The sequence below is a fragment of the Colias croceus genome, chromosome 1 (genome assembly GCF_905220415.1).
Source record: "Colias croceus chromosome 1, ilColCroc2.1".
NCBI classification, from domain to species: domain Eukaryota; kingdom Metazoa; phylum Arthropoda; class Insecta; order Lepidoptera; family Pieridae; genus Colias; species Colias croceus.
In genome coordinates, this window is record NC_059537.1 from 7397178 (window position 1) to 7419911 (window position 22734).

The window sequence follows — 22734 nt, forward strand, 5'->3', positions numbered from 1 at the left end:
GAAACCGCGCGGCACAGCTAGTAGGTATTTCATAAATAGGTGAGCACCATACTTACTATAATAGCACATAACAGCATAGAAGGTAGATATATGAGAAGGTAATATTTTATGAGAATAGGTTTGGTTATACCTAATTAAAGTACTTCATTTATTTAACTTTAAATAGTTACCAATACCAAAGGTACCTACACTTTATGAAATGATGTTTAAAATTTTAAGCAAGAAAATTTACTTATTCATATTAAAGTTGATCAAAAACAATTGTACAGGAACATATAGAAGAACCTACGGCCTGACACTTCAGTTTGTATAACTAAGTAATTTACCAATATATTCCCTTCTGTGCCAAACATTTGCACCATGTCATTTCTGAGGTACCTCATAAGACGACAGCTGCTAGGTACGCTTCCTATATTTAATTTTAATTAATTTAAAATTAGGTAGCAAATATAATTATATGCTACCTATCTATGTAGTGTAGGTAATGCTCTATAATGTAGGTGGAAGGTTACATCAGCTGTTAATGAATTATGTATGTCTAAAGTATCTAGTGTGACATGACAATCGTGAACAATGGATGAGACTGAATGATCGTATCAACAAATATACGACGGTCGAGGTGATTTATGGTCCCGATTAGCTCATTATGTGGTCTCTCCTTCATGTCCTTACACGATGCGCCTTAATGTAAACAATTGCATTAAATTATACATAATAGGTATCAACATAGTTTAACCCAGCTGTATTCCCAGGTTACGTAATCAGAGCACAGCAAAAAACATAAAACATCTATTCTTCATTCCTGGCAATTTAATAACCTAGTACATTAATGATTTTAATTGCGCTAAGGCATATGGTAGGTAGCATATATTGCTCATGATTATTAAATTTGCTATACCTTACAAATTGCCCCTAATTTTGTCAACTTACCCTGTGATGAGCTCCACGAGGCAAGATAAATTTATATTAGTTTTTGTAGTGCGTGGTTAAAATATATCTACCCATTGTTTACTATAATCTCGGTTTTTTCAAAAGTAATTGTTTTACGCTCATTTGCATGTTGGGTACATAATATCATTGACATTGAATGCCAAGTATCCAGTATAGAACACGGATCTGAATCAGTGGCAACTGGCAAGGCGGACGTGAGATCACATTTGAGAATAATTCATCTAGCATGTTATAATAGATCTTCAAATATAAATTAATTCAGAAATGAATCGAAACTCTTAATTTTGCCTATATGTACGTATGTTTTTCCATATTACCTACTTAATTATTACAAAATAAAACAACAGCATTTTTGTACTACTTTTAATTAATACTATTTCATACATTATATCACATCTATCGTTTGTCCTAGCATTCCAACAACTTTAAAAACAACATGCTTCAAATTCCGCAGTAATTTCTTCCGAGTCAGTCTTTTTATCTCCATGCATGACCTTAAAAAGAAACATAATATTTTAATGATACTATTACATAAACAAATAAAAAATAATGTAAGTAAATCATGAGAACAACACCATAAAGGTTAGGCATTCAGATTATTAATTATAAAACTTAACTTTTGTCTTAATGAGATAGATAGCTATAATAGCAGTCCTATAGACGACTGTAAAAACCTACCTAAGTATTTTGTTTCACATTCGAATCGAAAATTTACGCACTGGAAAATGGTAACAATGAACAACAGTCTTACAGAAGATCGAGAGTTAATATTGTTGTTTATTCATATTTGATTATTACTAGGTGAGCTAAAGGGCGTTCGCGTTCTTCTAATTTATTATATTATATACTACATAAGTTTTTTGACATAAATCAATCATCAATAAACTACTGAATGTTAAAGAAGATGTTATTAAATTACGATTTGATAATATCAATTGAAATTATAGATTATTATAAGTATACTGTATGCATAATATGATATTTTTGCTAACCTCCTTTAACACCAGCAGCAGCGTGAGCACTAGCGGAGGCAATACTTCCTCCTTGCGCATAAGCACCAGCAACACTTCTAGCTGAAGCAGCTGCGTTAGCTACATGTCCCCCGTGCTTATTTGCGTGTTTGTCTCCATTTTCTCCAGGGCCCGTGGTGTTGTTATTATTATTATTAGAACAGCCACTGTTACATCCTCCTGGCTGGCCATAACCGCCAGCAACTGCAACAGCAGACGCAGATGCTACAGCGTTAGCCTGTGCCCCGGCCGGCACTGCATTTGAATTCTGAGGTTGTGAGGCTATCCCATTTTGATCATTTTGTCCATTGGCATTTTTGCCGTTTAAATTTTGTCCCAGTTTGCCGTCAATTTTACCGCCATCATAAGCTTTTAAAAGTCCTGGAGGACCACCAAAACCACCTGAATATGCTACTGCGTCTGCTTTCGCAACCGCATTTGCAACCGCCAGTCCACCATTCACATTTGTGCCACAATTACCTGATGAACACGCAGGTGTTTTAACATTAGATGGGATTGTGTGCTCATTCGGTTTCAATAATCCCACTGGCCCACCAAATCCGCCGGTATAAACAGGTTTATCTTTATCACTTGAAGAATCTTGTGTGGATGGATGTCCAGTAGTAGGTCCAATATTTGAAGGAGTTCCATTAGGAGATTGACCAGGTTTTGCTACATTTGATTGAAGTGGGCCATTATTCGTGCTGAGAATACCACTAGGGCCACCAAAGCCTCCAGTGTAGATTTCGTTGCCTTTGTTCGTGGATATTAAGGATGAATCTGGTTTAACGTATCCAGAAATATGACCTTGATTATTGTTAGTATTCGTTGGAGCATAATTGGAGCCGTTGGGTTTGTAGTAAGGTTTTCCATTAGATTCAGTCTGCCCATTAGGTACGGTTGGGTTAGGTACGGATCCAGCATGATTATGTGGGGGGAAAGAGGGGTTGGAATTTGGTCCACTTGGTAGAAAAGAAGGATTTGAGTGAGGAGCAATAGGACTGCTAGGATGATAGGCAGGGTTAGCATTAGGTCCCATCAAACCGGTAGGTAGGAAAGAAGGATTAGAATTGCTGCCAGTCTGACCAGTCGACGTAAAAGCAGGAATAGAATTAGGGACAGCGGAACCACTGGGGTGATATGCAGGGCTACCATTGATTCCAGATGGACCACTAGGTAAGAAAGAGGGATTAGAACCTGGAGTTACAGAACCGCTGGGCTGATAGGCAGGACTTCCATTGGTTCCAGTCGGACCACTAGGTTGTAAAGAGGGATTAGAATTAAGGGCAGCTGAATCACTAGGGTGATATGCAGAATTTGCATTGGGTTCAGTCGGACCACTAGGTGAGAAGGAGGGCTTAGAATTGAAATAAGATGAACCGCTAGGATTGTAACCATGGTTACCGTTGGGCATATTAGGCTGGAAAGAAGGATTTACTTGTGTCGAAGTAGGCCCATTGGGATGATAGGAAGGGTTAACATTAGGTCCATTTGCAGGACCACTCGGCTGATAAGAAGGAGTAACGTGCGCTCCATTTGGACTGCCAGGCTGATAAGAATGATATTCATGAGGACTAGTTAGACTACCAGACTCAGGTGCGGTTGAACCAGTGGGCTGATAAGAAGGAACACTAGGCTGGTGGGACGAATGTGGTCCTTTTAACCCATTAGATTCGATGGTAGGTTTTGCTTCGGGTGACGTAGGATGATAAGATTGGAAGGAAGGATTGTATGGTCCGTTTGGCTGGTTTAATGGATTTCCACAGTTACCTGAAGTACAACTTGGGCTGCTTTGTCCACTAGTAGGAAAAGACGGATTACTGATAGTTTGTTGTGGATTCTGACCGTTGTGTGGCTGACATTGCCCATTGATACAATTTTGGGTTGGCTTATGATAATTATTATTATCAACCCCAAATATAGGGACATTATAACTGGATGGTTTAGCACTGCCTGAATTCGAATTAAAATTTCCTGAAATACAATCATGGGTTTTACACTCGTTTTCCTTATATGGAGTTTGCAGATATGAGGATGGTTTATTAGGATTTTGTGTATTGCCATTGTTTGATGTACTTGAATGTGGAATGAACCCATCACAGTCAGGTGACTCACAGTCTGGTTCATTTTTATTACCATTGTTATTTTTCTTATCAGAAGTATCAATTGGAACAAATGATTTTTTATCTGATGGTTGTCCATTTTCTGGTCTTGAATTTGAGCCAGATTGTAAATTCTGTTGAGGCTTTCTCGCAATATTTACATTAAAATCATTAGATAGGTTGGTGTCTTGTTCAGAATTTACGGAAGAACCTGAATATGAGGGTTGCTTGTCGGGGATATTTCCGTTTCCATTTCCATTACCGTTGATATCACAATTTCCATTTGTACATTTATTGTCAGAGCCGTTATTGCAGTTAGTTCCCGTGCATGGCCCATTTACACCATAACCTGTAGGCCCATTTGCAACTGCGTTTGCACCAGCAGAAGCACTGTTAACATTATTGGCTTGTGATCCACCATTCGATCCTTGAGTGGAACCTAATTCATTTTTACCACCCGCGCCGTTACAAGTGCCGGGGCATCCAGATAGACCAGGAATAACATTAGCTCCAGATCCGCTGAAACTAAATGAACTAGCGCTCGAACTGGCACTGGCACTTGATGAAGCGAAACTTGAAGATGAGGACTTCGAGAAGCTTCCAGAATATCCAGAACTATTAGGTATATTGAGTGGAATCGCAGGCGGAATACCAAATGCACCAGCAGCTGCACTTGCTTCAGCTGAAAAGAATATTATTTAAGGTTTTTTAAATATATTTAAATTAAGGTTTAAAAATAACGATTATAGAAAATAAGGATCCCTAGACCCGATATTCTTATGCGAGGTACATATTACAGGTAGGTACTAAGGTATACCTATACGTTAGTGTCAACTATGTAGCAAATATCTAACTTGAATCATTGAAAATAATATAGTATATATAATATATATATTGTTTACCTACACGTTGATATATAAAAAAAATATAATATATTTTCAAATCGCTAAATTGGGATTATGGGATAAAGTTTTAAGCACTTAGACATTGATGTAATTACAACAATAATATAGTAACAAAATATAATATTCTATTTGAAAATAAATTAATAAGTTAAAAAGCATAGCTAGCAGCCTTTGGAATTGTAAAACTAACTAATAAGAATAATTATGTGTCGAGTATTTAAAAATTTAATTGATAGTGTACCTAGATTTTTCTTGAAGCATGCTTGAAGCAAGTTCCTACATATATAATATAAATAAAACTGTATGAAAATATATTCGTTAGTTATAGAAAAACAACAAACTTGTATGCAAACACCCCAACTGCAACCCGGTTTTTATAACAACAAGAACTTTGGAGAAAAAAAAAATTACGTCTCATTGTCAGTTGTCACAACTCACAATGTCATTCATTACCGAACAGTGAAATGGTTTTTTAAGTTGTGTTTTCAAATTTACACTAATAAAGTAGTACGTTGAACGGTTCAAGGGTTTTCATAAATATGTACATATTTTATTATGTACCTACTAGCTTTCGGCCCGCGGCTTCGCCCGCTTCGCCTAAAATCTATGTATTTAATTATATGTATACTAAAGAAGAGACTTTACTGACTTTCTTGAGAATCACTCTATCTATTAAAAGAACCGCATCAAAATCCCTTGCGTAGTTTTAAAGATGACAGAGAAAGCCATTTTTTTATTATACCACTATATAGGTACGTCCTATAAGTGATAGCGTACAAATATTTAAGTAAATACATATATGTAATAATATATATAACTATTAATACTTATAATAGAATTATGAATCGAAATAGAACAATATCACTTTTCTAATACCTTTGGCTATTGCTCCACTTTTCGCGCCATATCCGTAAGGCGATGCTGTCACAAAGCTCACAAGGGCTAACACAATGAAACCCGAGCGCTCCATCGTAATGAAGCTTAAAGACTATGTTATTATTATGATGCCGTCAGCCTTTATAAAGCGATACACAAATAGTCACATAGGTATAAAACAAAAAACCTGTTGCCGTTTATTGTAAATTTGAACTTGTAATAATACACGTAATGCTTTATTTCGTATGTTTAGATGAGATAACAAAAAAGCGCTCCGCGTAATAGACCGGTCAGAAATTTATTACTCACGCGCGAAGTTATTTCCCAGAGCCGCTGACAGTTATTAGGAATTACACCTCCTGCTTTTAGTATCGAAATGGGAATTTTAGAGGTTTTTTTAGGAAGATATTTTTGATTGATTTTATAATTAGGCAACTTATCTTATTGTACAGGTATCTATTTTCGTGCATGATATAATTTAAATAACACATTTCAACAGAAACAAACTTATTTTAATAACTTCTTCAAGGAACTAGGCCTGGCGGACAAGGCACGGAATACGGGAAAACAAAAGAAAAGCAAAAGAAAAGCTCCCGATAGAAACACCCGGCGGAGCACAGCGTATGTCCTCTTCCCCAGCTAGGTACAGGACACAGGAACCTAATTTCCTCGATTCTACATAGAGCTTTCTTTACAACTTACAAACAAATTTCAACTTCGCTTTTACCATTTTCGATACAATTTAGCCTTATAAAAGTTTTGTATTTGGTCTAATGATTCATCTACCTGTAGATATTCTAAATAAATTAAAAGAGTTTCAAGTGTTTCGATACAATAAGGGAAAATGCATAATAATTTTTTTGGCATACTTTCATTTCACTCGTAATATAAAATATGCATAAGGGTCAAAAAGAGAGTTCATATAGAAGAAGAAATTTAATGTTTAGGAATATGTATATCTGAAAAAAAGAATGTTTTTAACGCATTAGGGAGCTTGTCCACCAGAGATGCGCTATGCTATGTATTTGTTGCTGTGGATGCGTTTGATAGCCACCAATCATAAATCATAATCAGTACCATCGTAGAAGTCTACCTACTATCGATACATCGCATAGCTCGAGCTGCGCATCTTCCTAGCATAGATACTTTGTGGCGGCGCATCTTTATAGCACATCTTATACTTGCACCATTACGTACTTAGGTAGTTTAACATTGGTGGAAACAGTCACATAGTTGGATAGTATATCTATTACATTTTCTTAGCATAGCTACATAGCACATCTCTGGTGGATAAGCACCCTTAACAGGGTTGCCAAAGCTAATTCATCCAAATCCCCAAAAATCGTGATCGAATTCCCCAAATTTGGGGATAAAATTCCGCTGATTCCCCAAAAATTCCCCACAAAATTTTTTAGTAAAATGAAACTATAATCAATTATTTAAATAATATTTATTGTTTATCTTTTATATTTTTTTCTATATATTAGTCGAAAGCATTTTGTTCGAAGGGTTTAAACTTAACACTACCGCCAGGTTTTTTAATCGCTTCCCTTGTAGCCATTAATGATACTACAGTATCTGTATTCAGTCTATTGCGGTTTTCAGTTTTTAAATTTTTAAGGACACTAAATTTGCGCTCGACTGATGCATTTGAAAAAGGCAATATCAGCAATAATGAAATAACAATTTATATTTTTATTTTAACAATTTTGCGACAGAAACATTTAATAAAGGGAAAAAGGGAATCCTGATCATAGACAAGACAAGACAAGACAAGGGATGTGTCATGTGCCATACCTACTTATAGATGTGCAAAATTTACCGGTTATTTGATTTTTCGTTACGAGACCGTCATAAGTATAATGATAATGAGCTATACATAATGATTCAAAAAAAATGTTGTTATCGATAATAAACGATGAAATATTTTCCGAGGGTATGATGTCATCAAAATCTCCGCATTTTCCCCACATAATGCCAATCCCCAATAAATCCCCAACCAACTTGAGATTCCCCGCAGTTTGGGGAATTCCCCACAGATTGGCAACCCTGACCCTTAACCATATGCGATTGATACGCAGAATTGACCGATTATCGAGAGCGTGACGGGCACCATCGTGTTGGTTACTATACATGTAACTAGCAATAAAATATATCCTATAAAAGCCCTGGTAGGTATTAATCTATCGTAATTGAGATATAAACTATGCAATCTTGTAGGTTGTAAATTTCATAGTGTCCAAAGTTTTATTAAAATCGGTTGAGTAGTTAAGGAGATCATAGAGGAGAAACAACATGTCAAGTACCTAAGTTATAGTTTGCTTATATGACTTATGTATCTAAGAAAGAAAGAAATAATAGGAATTGCAAATCAGCACCCATACTCTAAAGACCTAAGTGAAGTACAAAATTTAATATTCAAATTTCCAATTCCCAATATTCATGCGTGATAGAATACCACAGAGCACATGTCGTGAAACCACAAAATAGATTCTACTTAGGGTTACCAGAACTCAACATTGAAGTAGGTGTAAAAACATGTGTATATTTAATCTATACACGATTTTTCTTGTGAATTCGGTTCGGTTAGATGATATTATTTGATTCAATAACTACTTTGAATCACAAATATATAGGAATAACGAATCTTAGTATAGCATTATGAAAGGTCAGCTATTTTTTTTAAAGTAAATTTTCCCCCGATTGCTTATTTTCAAGCTGTAGCCCTGATGTCATATAACGGCAGATGACCTACATCCGGGACTAACAATATTATTACATTCCATCCTATATTTGTATTTTATTCACATAAACGGAACAGAAATACCCATCATTGTATTTTTCCTGTCACACCTAAGTATAGTCATAATTTACAATAAATAATAATTGTAAAATAGGTTACGCTACTTATTCATCGTCAATAACAATCATTACCCACGTGTAAGTAAAACATAAATTATGAACTTTTGGAGGTCACAAAATAACCTCCTCTTGCAAAGGGTAGATATATAATGGGTTCGGTTTTGGTCTTATAGCAGGATGTCGATCTTAATGTTCTGATGTAAAAATAAACAACCAAGTTTTACATAAATAATAAAATTAAGTATTTGGAAATATATTAACGAAAAGGATAATTTATGATGCAATCCGACAGGATTTTCCTTATCAACTCTTCTCGAAGTTGGTTCGTAGAAATAAACAAGGTTTTTGATTAGCAATGAACAATAGAAAGGAGCCTGCGTAGATTCAACTGTGATATGAGAGCTTGAACAAACCTATGACGTCAGAACTCAGTCATAGGCCATAGCCGTCGAGCTAATTCGAGGAAAAAGCAATACACATACAGAGGAAGGATTCTGCTCTCTTCCGTGTTCACATGCGATAAATATTTTTTAATCATTGGGTTCTTATAAACAAAGAGTAATTTTCATTTCATTGCAATGTGTTTTAAGATAATGTCAATCTATGGTTTTATTATTTTACCCTGGTTCATAATATGGTAAGTAAATTATTGTCTTTAAAGCGAAAAATAAACTTACGGCATTGCATAAAACTTTAAGATTCAGATAAAAAATAAATTAATGATATCATTTTATAGCCCATAAAAAGTAAATATATCCTATAAAAGCCCTGGTAGGTAGTCCATTAATTTATCGTAATTGAGACGTACGTATAAACTATCCAATCTTATAAGTTAAAAATTTCATAGTGTCCAAAGTTTTATTAAAATCGGTTGAGTAGTTAAGGAGATCATAGAGGAGAAACAAAGTGTCAAGTACCTAAGTTTTAATAGATTTTCTATGTGATATAGTTTGATATAGTTTGCTTATAAGCCTTATGATTCATGAGTTGTTCATCGTGATTGATGATCACGAACATATGAAACGGTGAAAGAAGTTTTGAAATAGCCAATACCAAATAGGTCCAGTAGTTACTGAGATGCGCCCGTTCAAAAAATAATAAACCACACTCCTTTTCGGATACTCACATCCTACTATCTAGTCCATTGAATAAAAAGTTCTAGAGTGCGTGAGTTAGTAACGTAAGATGTTTCTTCGGAAACATGTCAAGAGTCCCTAGGTAATAAACATACTAAAACCCCGGGACACTAGGAGGAGCCCCGGAGTGGGGGGAGGGGGGAAAAGGACCATTTTTTTCATTTTTCGCTTAAATCTCAAAAACGGTACATGTTAGAGAAAAACTTTCAAGGAAAAGTTCAAAGGCCATAAAATTATCTACAAGTTGTACCATAATCATTTTTTCCTATATCCTACCGTTTCTGAGTTATACGCAGTAAAAAATGATTTTGGCTCAAACAATTTCCCCATACGATCAAAAAATATTTCTTTCTTCCAAAAAAACTCAAATGTGCAACTTGTGACCGGTACTGATAGATTGCTCTTAATTAGGTCTATAATTGGTAAAATAAACACATTCCTCGATGGAAGCCTTTAGGAAGAATCGATTGTCAAAATATTATATTAGGGTAGTTTGAGTTACTGAACTTAATCTTTTTATTTTTTTCTTCCGAAAAACTCAAAAGTGCAACTTGTGACAGGTACAGATAGATTGCTCATAATTAGGTCTATCATCGATAAAAATACCAGAATCCGCCACGGAGGCCTTTACGGGGAATTGAATTTTATTAGGGTAGTTACGATACTTTAACTTTTTATTTTTTTTCTTCCCAAAAACTCAAATGTGCAACATGTGACCGGTACTGATAGATTGCTCTTAATTAGGTCTATGATTGGTAAAATAAACACATTCCTCCATGAAAGCCTTTAGGAGGAATCGATTGTCAAAATATTATATTAGGGTAGTTTGAGTTACAGAACTTGATCTTTTTATTTTTTTTTTCTTCCAAAAAACTCAAATGTGCAACTTGTGACCGGTATTGATTGATTGCTCTTAATTAGGTCTATAATTGGTAAAATAAACACATTCCTCCATGGAAACCTTTAGGAGGAATCGATTGTCAAAATATTATATTAGGGTAGTTTGAGTTACTGAACTTGATCTTTTTATTTTTTTCTTCCAAAAAACTCAAAAGTGCAACTTGTGACCGGTACAGATGGATTGCTCATAATAAGGTCTATCATTGATAAAAATACCAGATTCCACCACGGAGGCCTTTACGGGGAATTGAATTTTATTAGGGTAGTTACGATACTTGAACTTTTTATTTTTTTTTCTTCCAAAAAACTCAAATGTGCAACTTGTGACCGGTACTTATAGATTGATCTTAATTAGTTCTATGATTGGTAAAATAAACACATTCCTCCATGGAAGCCTTTAGGAGGAATCGATTGTCAAAATATTATATTAGGGTAGTTTGAGTTACTGGATTTGACCTTTTTTTTTTCTTCCAAAAAACTCAAAAGTGCAACTTGTGACCGGTACAGATAGATTGCTCATAATTAGGTCTATCATTGATAAAAAAAACAGATTCCACCATGGAGGCGTTTAGGAGGTATTGAATTTATTAGAGTAGTTAAGTAAAATTAAAAGCTTTCGAATTTTTCACATTTCATGGGATGTAGCTCGAAAACGGCTGCGAATAGAAAAAAATGATCTAGGTACAACTTGTAGATACTTAACTTTATGGCCTTTCAACTTTTCCTTGAAAGTTTTTCTTTGACATGTACAGTTTTTGAGATTTAAGCGAAAAATGAAAAAATGGACCTTTTCCCCCCTCCCCCCACTCCGGGGCTCCTCCTAGTATCCCGGGGTTTTAGTATGTTTATTACCTAGGGACTGTTAACATGTTTCCGAAGATACATCTTACGTTACTAGCTCACGCACTCTAGACCCCCCTTGGAGGGACTCATTCAGTGGACTAATCCTACTAATATTATAAATGCGAAAGTTTGTATGGATGTATGGATGGATTACAATGAAATTTAGCACACATATAGAGGGTAACTTGGATTAACACATAGGATAGTTTTTATCCCGGAAATCCCACGGGAACGGGAACTATGCGGGTTTTCCTTTGCAAACGCGGGCGAAGCCGCGCGCGGAAATCTAGTTTAATATAATTTTATCAAATCGTTCAAAATCTAGAACCATATGGGCTAAAATTAATATATAAGTACTTCATGTTTATGTTAGGTAGGTACATTTACGCCCTAATGAGGGTTAAATTCCAGGATATCCGAGTCGTAACATATCTCTTAGATCATGGTCAGCTCTTGCTAAGGGATTAGTGGTAATAACCTATAATATATAATAGAAGATATCAACAAAGATATTATAATTAAAAATAAAATCGCCTGCTTTTATATATTTATAAAAGTCTAAATTGGTTTAGATTCACAAAAAAATTATAAACAAATTTTAGTGATTGTTTTATGTACCTAACCTTTAAAATCAAATGCCCTCGATAACCTATAAGATGAAATCGAAAATTTAAACAAATTTTCCTCATCAAATTTAGTAAATCTGTTTTATAACTTTAGGAAGATCGTTAAGCAGCTCGATCAGGTTCAGGTATAAAATAAATAAATTTTGAACAAGACAGCACAAAACTTATGTTCCCAGTCAATTCTTGAATTTATCATTAAAAAATCAGTTTCATTGGCATAGAAGTAGAAATTTCTTAACTAACAACAACCTAATTAATTCTTATTATTGGCGACTTCGGAATTAAAAAAAAAATATCACACATGGTTCAGTGGCGATTTATCGCCCCCGAAAATCTCTTCATACCATATTTTATGGAAAAGGTTTGGAGCCAGTAATAACTCATTTATAGATATTAGATTTTCTTAAACTTATCCACCAGACACATGACTTGCAATTTAGATAATCCAGTTTTGATTGGATAGTAGCAGGCAGCAGTCTAGTTTACTCCGTGTTATACGGTAAAGTGATCAAAAATAACTGGTAAAGTGTACTACTTACTTATTTTCATTTCAGCTTATTCCTATGAAAACATTTTAGTCTGTAAGGGTAATGGAATAAAATATCAATTGTTCAGAAAGTATTTTCATTTCGTAAAACTAAATACTGTAGGCACAAATCTACATTACTATATACAATTCAATGTCTAACTAAACTGTGTATGTTAAAGGCGATAAAAGTTCACTTGGTACAGCAAAGAGGTCTCGGGTCCGCGCTAAACGAATTCGTCGGGTTCTCTCGGCGCGTCCAAGTCCCTGTAGTGTATGACAGGGCGGAACTCGACGCCGCCGCCCCTTTAACAACAACCATTCACTGTTATGCGCATCCTGTATTGTGAGCTTTGGTTCCTGCCCAGTACAATACACATTGCTTTCCATATATATTGCTATTTTTGTATTTTAAAGTTAGAACTCAGGAAAAAGAATTTGAATATTTGTCTGATAAGACATTTAAACGGAAAGTTAGTTTCGTGATAGGCGTTGGATAAACAATGTGTTTATACATATTTATAACCAGAGCTCTTGTGATCTGACTTTATGTGTATGTATCTTATCTATGTCAAAAAGGCACACAAACGCACACACAAGAAACATTTTATACATAATGACGGCCATTGGTCGTTTTAATCTTAGCTTCCCGGTTTGGATTTTAGGAAAATTGAGGTAAAGGTTGAAAAATAAAAAAATATGAATTTTCCGGACATTTTATTTCAGTTACGTACTTATACAATAATATAAGCGATTCGTGATGTTTATGGTCTACAATACAAAAAGTTTTGTACTAAGATAAATATAAAAATACCAAATTACAATAATCGAAAGTACAATGTACGAATATTTTGTTCTAACTTTGTAAATATACTCTACTATAATGCACAGAAATATGACCATGTCAAAATACATAATTGTATATATTATAATGGTTGATGGAAAGGTCCGAATGGAATATATTTAAATTGAAATAACATGCAAATGAGGTAAATTAAAATATGTCGCCACTGTCCGGGAAGTCAAGATCGTTGTAAGCTATAATAGGCCGGGAGCGATCCACATTTTCCCTGTAAATATTATTATTTACCTTCAACTTACATACGTAGCTTAGTTACAAACAAAATTACAGCAAATGCAATTACATAAAATAATTGAAAGCTTTTTATACTACTGCGTATACGGACAAAGCCTCTAGACAATCTACATTGAATACAAATCTATATACATACAACGCGTCTAATAGGGTAAATGTTAAGGTCATGCCACATAATATTCAGTACTCTCACGGTATTACGTGTACGGATTGCAATGCCAATGAATATATGTATTTATATTAAGGCGAGGCGTATTTCTTTGACAGTTACGATTTGATGTTATAAATGAATGTGTCATGAACTATTAAATAATTTATTAAGTAGAGTGAAATCTTAAGCTTTGGTTATTATGTGGTAATGCAAATATCATTAAAAATTAAAGGTTGATATATGATAAACAAGTGATAACTGCGTTAAAAACAACCGACTTCAAACTTGCACTTGCAAAATTTACAAATACCTACAGACAAAAATGCTCATAAAATAAAAACTACTGGGCCTATCCGAATAAAATTTTTATGGGACCAATTCGACACCATCTCGCATCGAACAAAAAAAGAATCACGTAAATCGGTTCAGAAACCTCGGAGTAATCGGTGTACATACATAAAAAAAAAAAAAAAAAAATATACCGGCCGAATTGATAACCTCCTCCTTTTTTTTGAAGTCGGTTAATTAAGTAATTAGTGTTGGAGACAAGACAAATTACTACCAGGCCTCACATCCAAAATTTCAGCATTAAAGCTATAGTTATAATTTAATTTAAAATAAGGCTTTATTTTTTTTTACTTTGACTTCTCAAATAACTGCAACAAATTTATAAATAAGATGATGGTTAAAATAAGTTTTGTAAATAAAATCAGTCAGATTTCATATTAGTTCATGAACCAATAAAATAAAATAAAGTTTATTTTGAGCCAATCTAACATTTTGTCCTTCATTAAAAAAAAAATACAGTTCCATTACTTCTCATTTAAATCTAAAATTTTGGTGGTGAGCTCTCGTACTATGTTCAATAGGGTAGCACACATACAGGCAATGCGTGTAAGCAATATGTAGGGTAGTGTGAGTGAAGTTACCTAGGTCTGGTGAAGCGCGGGTGTCGCGGCGCGTAGGGCGCGGGCGGGGCCCAGCCGCCCCAGCCCCAGCCGCGACTGCCACCACCACCACCACCGCCGTACCTACAAATAAACGAAATATAAATACATCAAAGTAATACAGGGTATGTATATCAATTAAAACATGTAACCACGTTCAATCAACATACACACCTAGGTTCCAGTGATGTAGTGTACAAGCATATAAATTGTGCGTGGTGTTGAACAACACACACACGCATACAGACATGTAAAGTTTAGCATTGTGTTACATGTGTACATTATGAGTCTTATAGAAACAAAAACAGCAATCTGACGTTATAGCAAAAATTAAGTAATATACACTGGGCAACACTGTCCCATTAGAATATTGTTTGCTTATTTTAATAACTTCATATTAAAAACAGCAATTTGAGACGGAAATTACATAAAAAATTATGTTAGTATTACAAAAAGCAATCTGCTCACATTGAGTTTCAACAACAGCAATCAGTGTCAGACAATCACAAGCGGTTAACAACAACAGCAATCAGTGTCAGACAATCACAAGCGGTTAAAATGGCGCCCGCTTTAGAAATCGTGTGATGGTGATGTATAGCCGTGTACTAAATGTTTTTTCTTTCTTTCTTTAGCTGTGCCCCGCGGTTTAACCCGCATTTCTCCGCGCCTATTAGTCATAGCGTGATTATATGTACCCTATAGCCTTCCTCGATAAATAGGCTATCTAACACTGAAATATTTTTCTCATATCGGACCAGTAGTTCCTGAGATTAGCGCGGGTCGTGTTCCATCGTTACAATATTGTATTCACTGAAAAGTGCTTCATATTGGTTGAGATAGTTGTTAAATCATCTCAATAGATGGCGCGCGGTGTGTCCCTTAAGACACATAAAACTGAAAGAATAGAATAAATTCGATTGCTCTGGCGGGTCACGAGTGGCTGAGTTGGTCAGGCATCCGCCCCGGAATGGCGCGAAAGTATGCGGGTTCGAGTCCCGCCTCGTGATCGAATTGTATACGTACGGCGCGGGCGGCGGCGCGTGGTGCGCGGCGTGCGCGGCGTGCGCGGGGTGCGCGGGGTGCGCGTGGTGCGCGGGCCGCGCCGCCGGCTCAGGCTGCTGCGGCCGCCGCACGTCGCGCACGTACGCGTTGAAGTACGACACCTCGCGCCGCACCTCGTCCACCTGTGCCCAACACAGAAGAAATATAAGTAAAATATATTATTACAACAATAAGATGTGTAGTACTAAGGCTGGTTGCAGAGCTTGACCGACCATCAGTGCGTTGTATGACTATGACACTAATCACTAATGCGCATGACAATACGCGTGCGTATGGTCCGTCTAGCTATGAACGGTTTTATGAGTTCCATACATATGACAAGCGCGACTGACGTACGCACTGATGGTCGGTCAAGCTCTGCATCCAGCCTAAAGGTCAATACGAATCCAACATTCTGTATGTTCACAGAATGAGCTGTGGCCAAAATGACAATTAAATGAATAAATTTCAAGTATCTAAATTTAATGTACTAACTACATCTCTCATGGAATATGAGCATTGTAAAAATAGAAATATCTTTATGATTTCTTAAGTAATTTAGGGGAATCCAATAAGCAATAAATATCAGGCTGATAGAGATAAATCCTATAATAGATTATTAGAAGAATTAATATTTGATTATACACTATGTTAATAAGTTACCTTTTCAGCATGTTTGTTAAATATATGTTTTCTAATAAAGTCTGGTCCCTTGAATTTCTTCCCACTGAGTGGGCACAACCATTTGTCTTTAGATAGTTCCTGGGTATTAGCTTGAATGAATTTCTCCACCTCTGCTTCAGGGTCCTGTTGTGACAAATATTTTACATTATAGATAGATTTATTTTTCAATCATTTATACATCAAAGATAAATAAATAAAATAAATGTGAGTTTACCTTTATTCCAAGTTTCTGTAACTCTTCGTCAGATAATGGTTTTACATCTTGCAGGAATGCAGACATCTTACTCTCAAATGTTTTGATGTAGTCTTGTACCTCTTGTTGGGTAGGCTGTTGAAAAATTTAAATTAAATTGACGAAAATAAGAAAGTGTGAATTTAAAATACATTTATGGAAAGCTACAAAAACAGGTTATTGTGATTCCAATGATTTTCATTAAGAATTTAATTACCTTGTTAGATGGCGGGCCGGAACGAGCATGCATAATGCCACAGCGATTGGGCATCTCATCCTCATAAGGATATTCGCAGTGGTTGTAATAGTCCACAGAGTGTACGATACGCAAGTACAACACTAGACGGTCAAGAACACGCATCAACTCGGGATCTGGCTGTTCTTGGTTATTCTGCTCTGTGGAAGCTTCTAGACCTAATAACTCCTCTTCTTCTGTAGATGCTTCTTCAATCAAGTGCTCGGTGATTTTGTGCAAAACGGGATTCTTGGTGTTAAAGCTGATGTTCTAAAGTGGAATTAAAAATATTTTATTAACCTTAAAAATGAACTTGGGTGACCAAATAAATAATTAAATGTGGGATGTTAAGATTTAGAACAAATTTAAATTCAAAATTATGTATTGTTATTCACAGGTAATGATTCACAATAAGGTTGGACTAGCATAATACTTCATCATATTTATGTCATCGTATAAAGTTTACATAGAGTCCATGTTGTTCTCCACGGCGGCTTCATCAGCGGCATCCACAAGTAGGTGCGCCAGGCGGGCGTTAGCGTTCTTCACTGCGCACTCTTACTGGCATGGAAGTATGCGCTGTTCACTATATGATACTTACATCGTTAGAGTCCATATTGCTCTCCACAGCGGCCTCGTTGGCGGCGTCCCACAGGTTGGTGCGCGAGTCGAGCAGGTGCGCGAGGCGCGCGGCGAGGCGGGCGTCCGCGCGCATCACCGCGCGCTCCAGCGTCACGCCCGTCACGGGACGGATGCGCCGCTGGAGGTCGCGGTTCACTATCGCACCGAGCTCGCATTCTCGGAGCTGTACGGGAATATTTAGCATGACAATATTGTTCTTCAATTAATATAAAAACTTGTACAAACATTTTTTTTGCATAAAAATTCTTCTATCTCTGTATTTTTAACCGACTTCAAAAAAAAGGAGGAGGTTATCAATTCGACTGGTACATTTTTTATTTTTAGTACAATCTTCATGAAAATTGATAACAGACATACATGAATGCAATGGTAGTGTTTTACAATTTCATTCGTGTATTCTGTATTATGATTAAGGTAAATGATGTGGTAAAGAAAAAGTGCTATTTATCAAATTTAATAAAAGCAACTTTATCTTATGAAGACTACAATATTAACAACGCTATTAATAAATTACCCGTATGTTATTCAGATTCCAGCAAATATCCTTTATATTTACTTCACGTCGGAATGTTACCCATCCACGTCGGAACCAACGACGTTCGGGCAATGGGTCAGCTAATGCTACACGTAAAAATCCTCCGTAGCGTTTGCACATCTGTAAGTAAATATTAAATATTAGAAAAATGAAATAGTAAACAAAAAGAACTAAGTAAATAAAGATAATTATATTTACAGCTTCAACTTCTGCTTTTGTTATAGTCGGAGCTAGATTTCTTAGGAAAATAGAAGTTGTTTTGTGAAGTGCTCTTGTTTCCTTCTTTTCTATAGCAGCGTCATTTGTATTATCAGATTTCTCGTCGCCATCTTTGTCCTTGGGAACTTCACTAGTTTCTGCAGACTTTTCAACGCTTGGTGAAGTGGAGCGACTTTTTGGTTTTGGCGATTTCACGGGACTCTTCGATTTGGATTTGGACTTAGATTTAGATTTGCGTCGCGTTGAACTCTCGCCTTCATCTTCCGAACTAGAAGATGATGAACTTGATGATGAGGAACTAGAGGACGAGCCCGGAGGTGCTGCAAAAGAAATTTTATATTAGGTTACTTTTTAAATTTTGTTATTGACATTTTTAAAATCTTGATAGAATAATTTTGGAAGCTTACGGGGTTCCTTTTCTGGCACTTCTTGATCTGGCTCAGTGCCTGGTGCACTGTTGAACCGCGAGAACAACTTAGCTTGTTCTTGAAGCTGCTTCAAATGTGGATCAATCTCCATTGTAAGAGGAGCTGTTGGTTTCGTAGGATCTGAATCTGATTTCTTGTCCTGCTAATTTAATTATCAATATAAGATATTTATAATTCAATTATAATCAATATAAGATATTATATTATATATAATTTTTTATTTATAGAATAAAGTGTAGCAAAAATATTATAATTTTAGAAATTACATGCGAGCTAGGTTAAATATTAGTTTGAATGTAATAAGAATACACTGCGATTCTACACAGCTAACATATCGCATAACAAATGATAACAAATCGCAGCAAGTCAACGACTATTAGCAAAGTGAAGGTAGTTTGGTCGAACGTCGTATAAACAACGTCCGAGCCCCTAGGCACGATTCGTACGAATGCACCACGAGTCAAAGGAAGGCGGCATTTTTATTCGACAGCTAAGCATGTTCCGACATGAAACAGTGACAACTTTAATGACATCTATTAATTATCAAAAATATTAAATCAAAAGTTACGTCTAGGTACGTAAAATTACGTATACTTACTTTGTCTTTCTTCTCTGTCTCTTCTTTCTCATCTTTTACTTTGACTGCATCAACATCAATAACAACAGGTTTTTCTGGTTCAACTTTCTCTGTAAGGTGAGAATGTTTTTTTTTTAATTGAAGAAATCTTTAAAAAATAAATACAAGTTAAATATTTTATTCATACTGTTGTACCTTGTTTATCATTATTTGTACTTTCTACTGGAGTTGGTTCATCTAAAACTTTCAAGTCTTCTTCAGTTCCGCCTTCAAGTTTAATTACTACTGTATCTAACAATCTTATTAGTTTGTCAGATTTGTCCACATCAACTGTAACTTTATCAAGATCTCCTTGTTCCAAGAGTTCCAAGAATACATTAAGTCGATTCTAAAATATAAATGGTCACGTTATACATAATTTTAGAGATTTTCTAGAATAGCAGATTAATTTTCAAGTTATCACCTTAAGTGCGCCTAATTGTTCTTCTTTGCGTTTCACCGATTCCTCAGGATGGTATTTAATCTTGAACCTATCAAACAAATCAATTGATATGATTAATTATAAGTTTTATATGTTATAGATATTCTATTTCACAAAGTCCGTAGGGTATGATAACAATAAGATGAATATAAACATTGGTATATTTCAAAAGCATTAGCATTAGCTTTTATAAATCATCATCAAGCATTTTAGAATGCATATTTTTATTTTAGACAAACAATGTATTATCTACAGTTTCGTTTGTTGGTAGACTTATATTACTTGTGTTTTTATATCTTGTACAACCAATTTTGTTTGGACTTCATAAGATGGAATAGCTATAACACATAATAGAGGTATAAACACATCATTATATCATACTTGGAGCATGTTTTTTAATTGGCGAAAAAATTGGTTACTTATTGAAAAATAAATACCTACTTTAAATCCTGGATAGTCTGTAGACATAGTGAAAACTAAAATGAAAATTTAATAATCGCAGAGTCTCACCTGTTCCACACGTGTGGAATATTTTACCCTACCCCTAACAATAACGAAACCTGAAGCATTGCGCGCTACAGGTCAACGCGATATCAACTAGCTACACACATTTTATCATTTGTTTAAAGTTTGAATATATTTTCTTTACGGTGTCCAGCAATTCCACACGAATACGCTGTAGACTGTAGGGAAAAAAGTTGACAGTTAACATTTGCACAATTAAAAGGTTCTATGCATAACTTGGAAAATTTCAAACCCATTTTTTTACTACTTAATTTATGAAGATATTAGCGCACATGTATTAAGTTAATGCATAGAGCCTTTTATTAAATTGGCATCAAATTGATATAGTTGTACCTTTTTTATATTACATGATATTGTAAAATTACAGCAATACATGTATTATTTGACAGAGTAAACAATAAAAAAACCATTGTGTTGGTCACTGGTCTGCATTAAATTTCTTGTATTTCATTCTTTTGAATAGAATTGAAAATCTGATAAATATTATGTAGCTGCTAATCATATAAAATATATACATAATATGATATGATATAACAATTGATAATGATATCAAATCTACTATTAATATAAATACAAGTACATTACATAGTAATAACTAATAACATAACAAAGTTAAGAATGAATTAACAAATATATTTTTAAAAGAAGAAGAACCAGAACAATAATTATTATTAATATCAAATCTATTAGTATCATAATTTATTTATAATTTATTATACATATTAGGATCCACAATTCTGGGCAGATACACAACACATTTTTGTAGTAAATTTAACTAAAAAACTATATTTGCAGCAGACCAGTGTTCACAATTTATTAATTGATTTAAATATTCATTGTATAAAATTGAACACAATAAGGTTTAACTCACCATTCTTCATCTTTATGAGCTACAAAAAATTCATTCAATTGCTGTCTTCTGAACTCAAGCTTGTATTCATTATACTTCTGAATAGCGTCATCCACAGTGATAGAGTCATCTTGTGCAGCCAGGAATGCCTTGAAAGACATCATGGTGGGTGGACCATCAGAGGGGCCCATTGGCAGTACAGCATCCCTAACATCATAATTGCTGTACATATTAAAATATAACTTATTGTAGAATATTATATCATACTTATGTATACAAATTAAGTTAAAATAGTTTTTATGTGTCTTGTGCTCCGCAGTTCCACCTGCATTGCTCCGCTTCTGTTGGTCTTAACATTATGACATATAGCCAACCTTGATAAATGAGCTACCTAGCATTGAAAGGATTTTTCAAATTGGACCAGTCGTTCCTAAGATTAGCACGTACAAACAAACTCTTCAGCTTTATAATATTAGTATAGACTACAAACATGCATATGAATAAGTGCAATAAATAACAAACTAAACAAACCTAGCTGGTACAGGCGGCATAGGTTGCCCATAACCTTGATGTGCAGGATGAGGTCCAAAATGATCATGTGCCCATCCATATGAGCCGTAAGAATCGTGTGGCATAGCTCCATATCTTCTGTCGTCAATTGGCCAGTCTGGCCTTATTCTCTTGCTCGGCGGACCTTCACCTCTAATGGGCGAGTAACTTCTGCTTGCACTACCCCCTCCTCTGTAGTCTCTATAGTCAGGACCTGAACGGCCTCCTCGAGACCTGAAGAAATAAGTTAAAAATTATAAATTAATAAAAGATTTTAATAACGATTAATTTTTGACACACTACACGTACTAAACTACCTATAGTATTTTTTAATATATTTACTACCTATTTAATATACTATCCATTATAAGTAAGGACTGCTACTTAAGGTACCTCACAACTACTGATGAGCGTTTAGCAACCTTAGGATTATGGTTTGGAATCTTGGAAGGATCTGGGGTTTGGGGCTGGGATCTGCAAAATGGAATGCACGTTATTTAACAGATAAGGATTTAATCCTATTATAATAGTGAGTTACCTTTCGGACCACTCTTCTCGACCTCTACTTCGTTCTTCTCTTCTATCACTGCTTCTATAGCTGCTTCCCTCAGCAGCGCCTCTTTCACCGCGAAATTTGTCGCGCCTTTTACGATCGTATTCATCATCACTATCCGCCATTTTTGAGAAATCAAAACAATTTATTTAATTAGTTCTGTTTTTTAATTTGAAGTAGGAAGTTTTCGAGAATAATTTCGCTATCAACACGTAAATTGCAACGCAATCTAATCGGCCACAGTCCACAGAG

The 22734-nt window shown here is 35.2% G+C and overlaps 2 protein-coding genes across 4 annotated transcripts; both read right to left on the reverse strand.

The window, feature by feature from the left end:
• Window positions 1–1300: 1300 nt before the first annotated feature.
• On the reverse strand, window positions 1301–5946 carry LOC123693990 (probable cyclin-dependent serine/threonine-protein kinase DDB_G0292550). Its single transcript, XM_045639279.1, has 3 exons — window positions 5845–5946; window positions 1944–4745; window positions 1301–1445 (listed from the first exon to the last, which is right to left on the reverse strand). The coding sequence occupies exons 1-3, from the start codon at window positions 5936–5938 to the stop codon at window positions 1429–1431; spliced, it is 2913 nt and encodes a 970-aa protein (XP_045495235.1). The 5' UTR covers window positions 5939–5946; the 3' UTR covers window positions 1301–1428.
• A 6872-nt stretch (window positions 5947–12818) lies between these two features.
• On the reverse strand, window positions 12819–22734 carry LOC123690988 (serrate RNA effector molecule homolog). Of its 3 annotated transcripts, none has more exons than XM_045635158.1 (16): window positions 22468–22734; window positions 21912–22163; window positions 21402–21587; window positions 19988–20054; window positions 19720–19912; window positions 19546–19634; window positions 18927–19086; window positions 18499–18839; window positions 18280–18420; window positions 17725–17928; window positions 17106–17393; window positions 16871–16984; window positions 16636–16779; window positions 15955–16115; window positions 14914–15015; window positions 12819–13043 (listed from the first exon to the last, which is right to left on the reverse strand). In XM_045635158.1, the coding sequence occupies exons 1-16, from the start codon at window positions 22605–22607 to the stop codon at window positions 12965–12967; spliced, it is 2661 nt and encodes an 886-aa protein (XP_045491114.1). In that variant the 5' UTR covers window positions 22608–22734; the 3' UTR covers window positions 12819–12964. The 3 variants fall into 3 exon arrangements, with proteins under 3 accessions (XP_045491114.1, XP_045491109.1, XP_045491122.1); XM_045635153.1 differs by having other exon boundaries at window positions 18927–19089; window positions 22468–22733; XM_045635166.1 differs by lacking the exon at window positions 12819–13043 and adding an exon at window positions 13440–13807 and having other exon boundaries at window positions 18927–19089; window positions 22468–22733.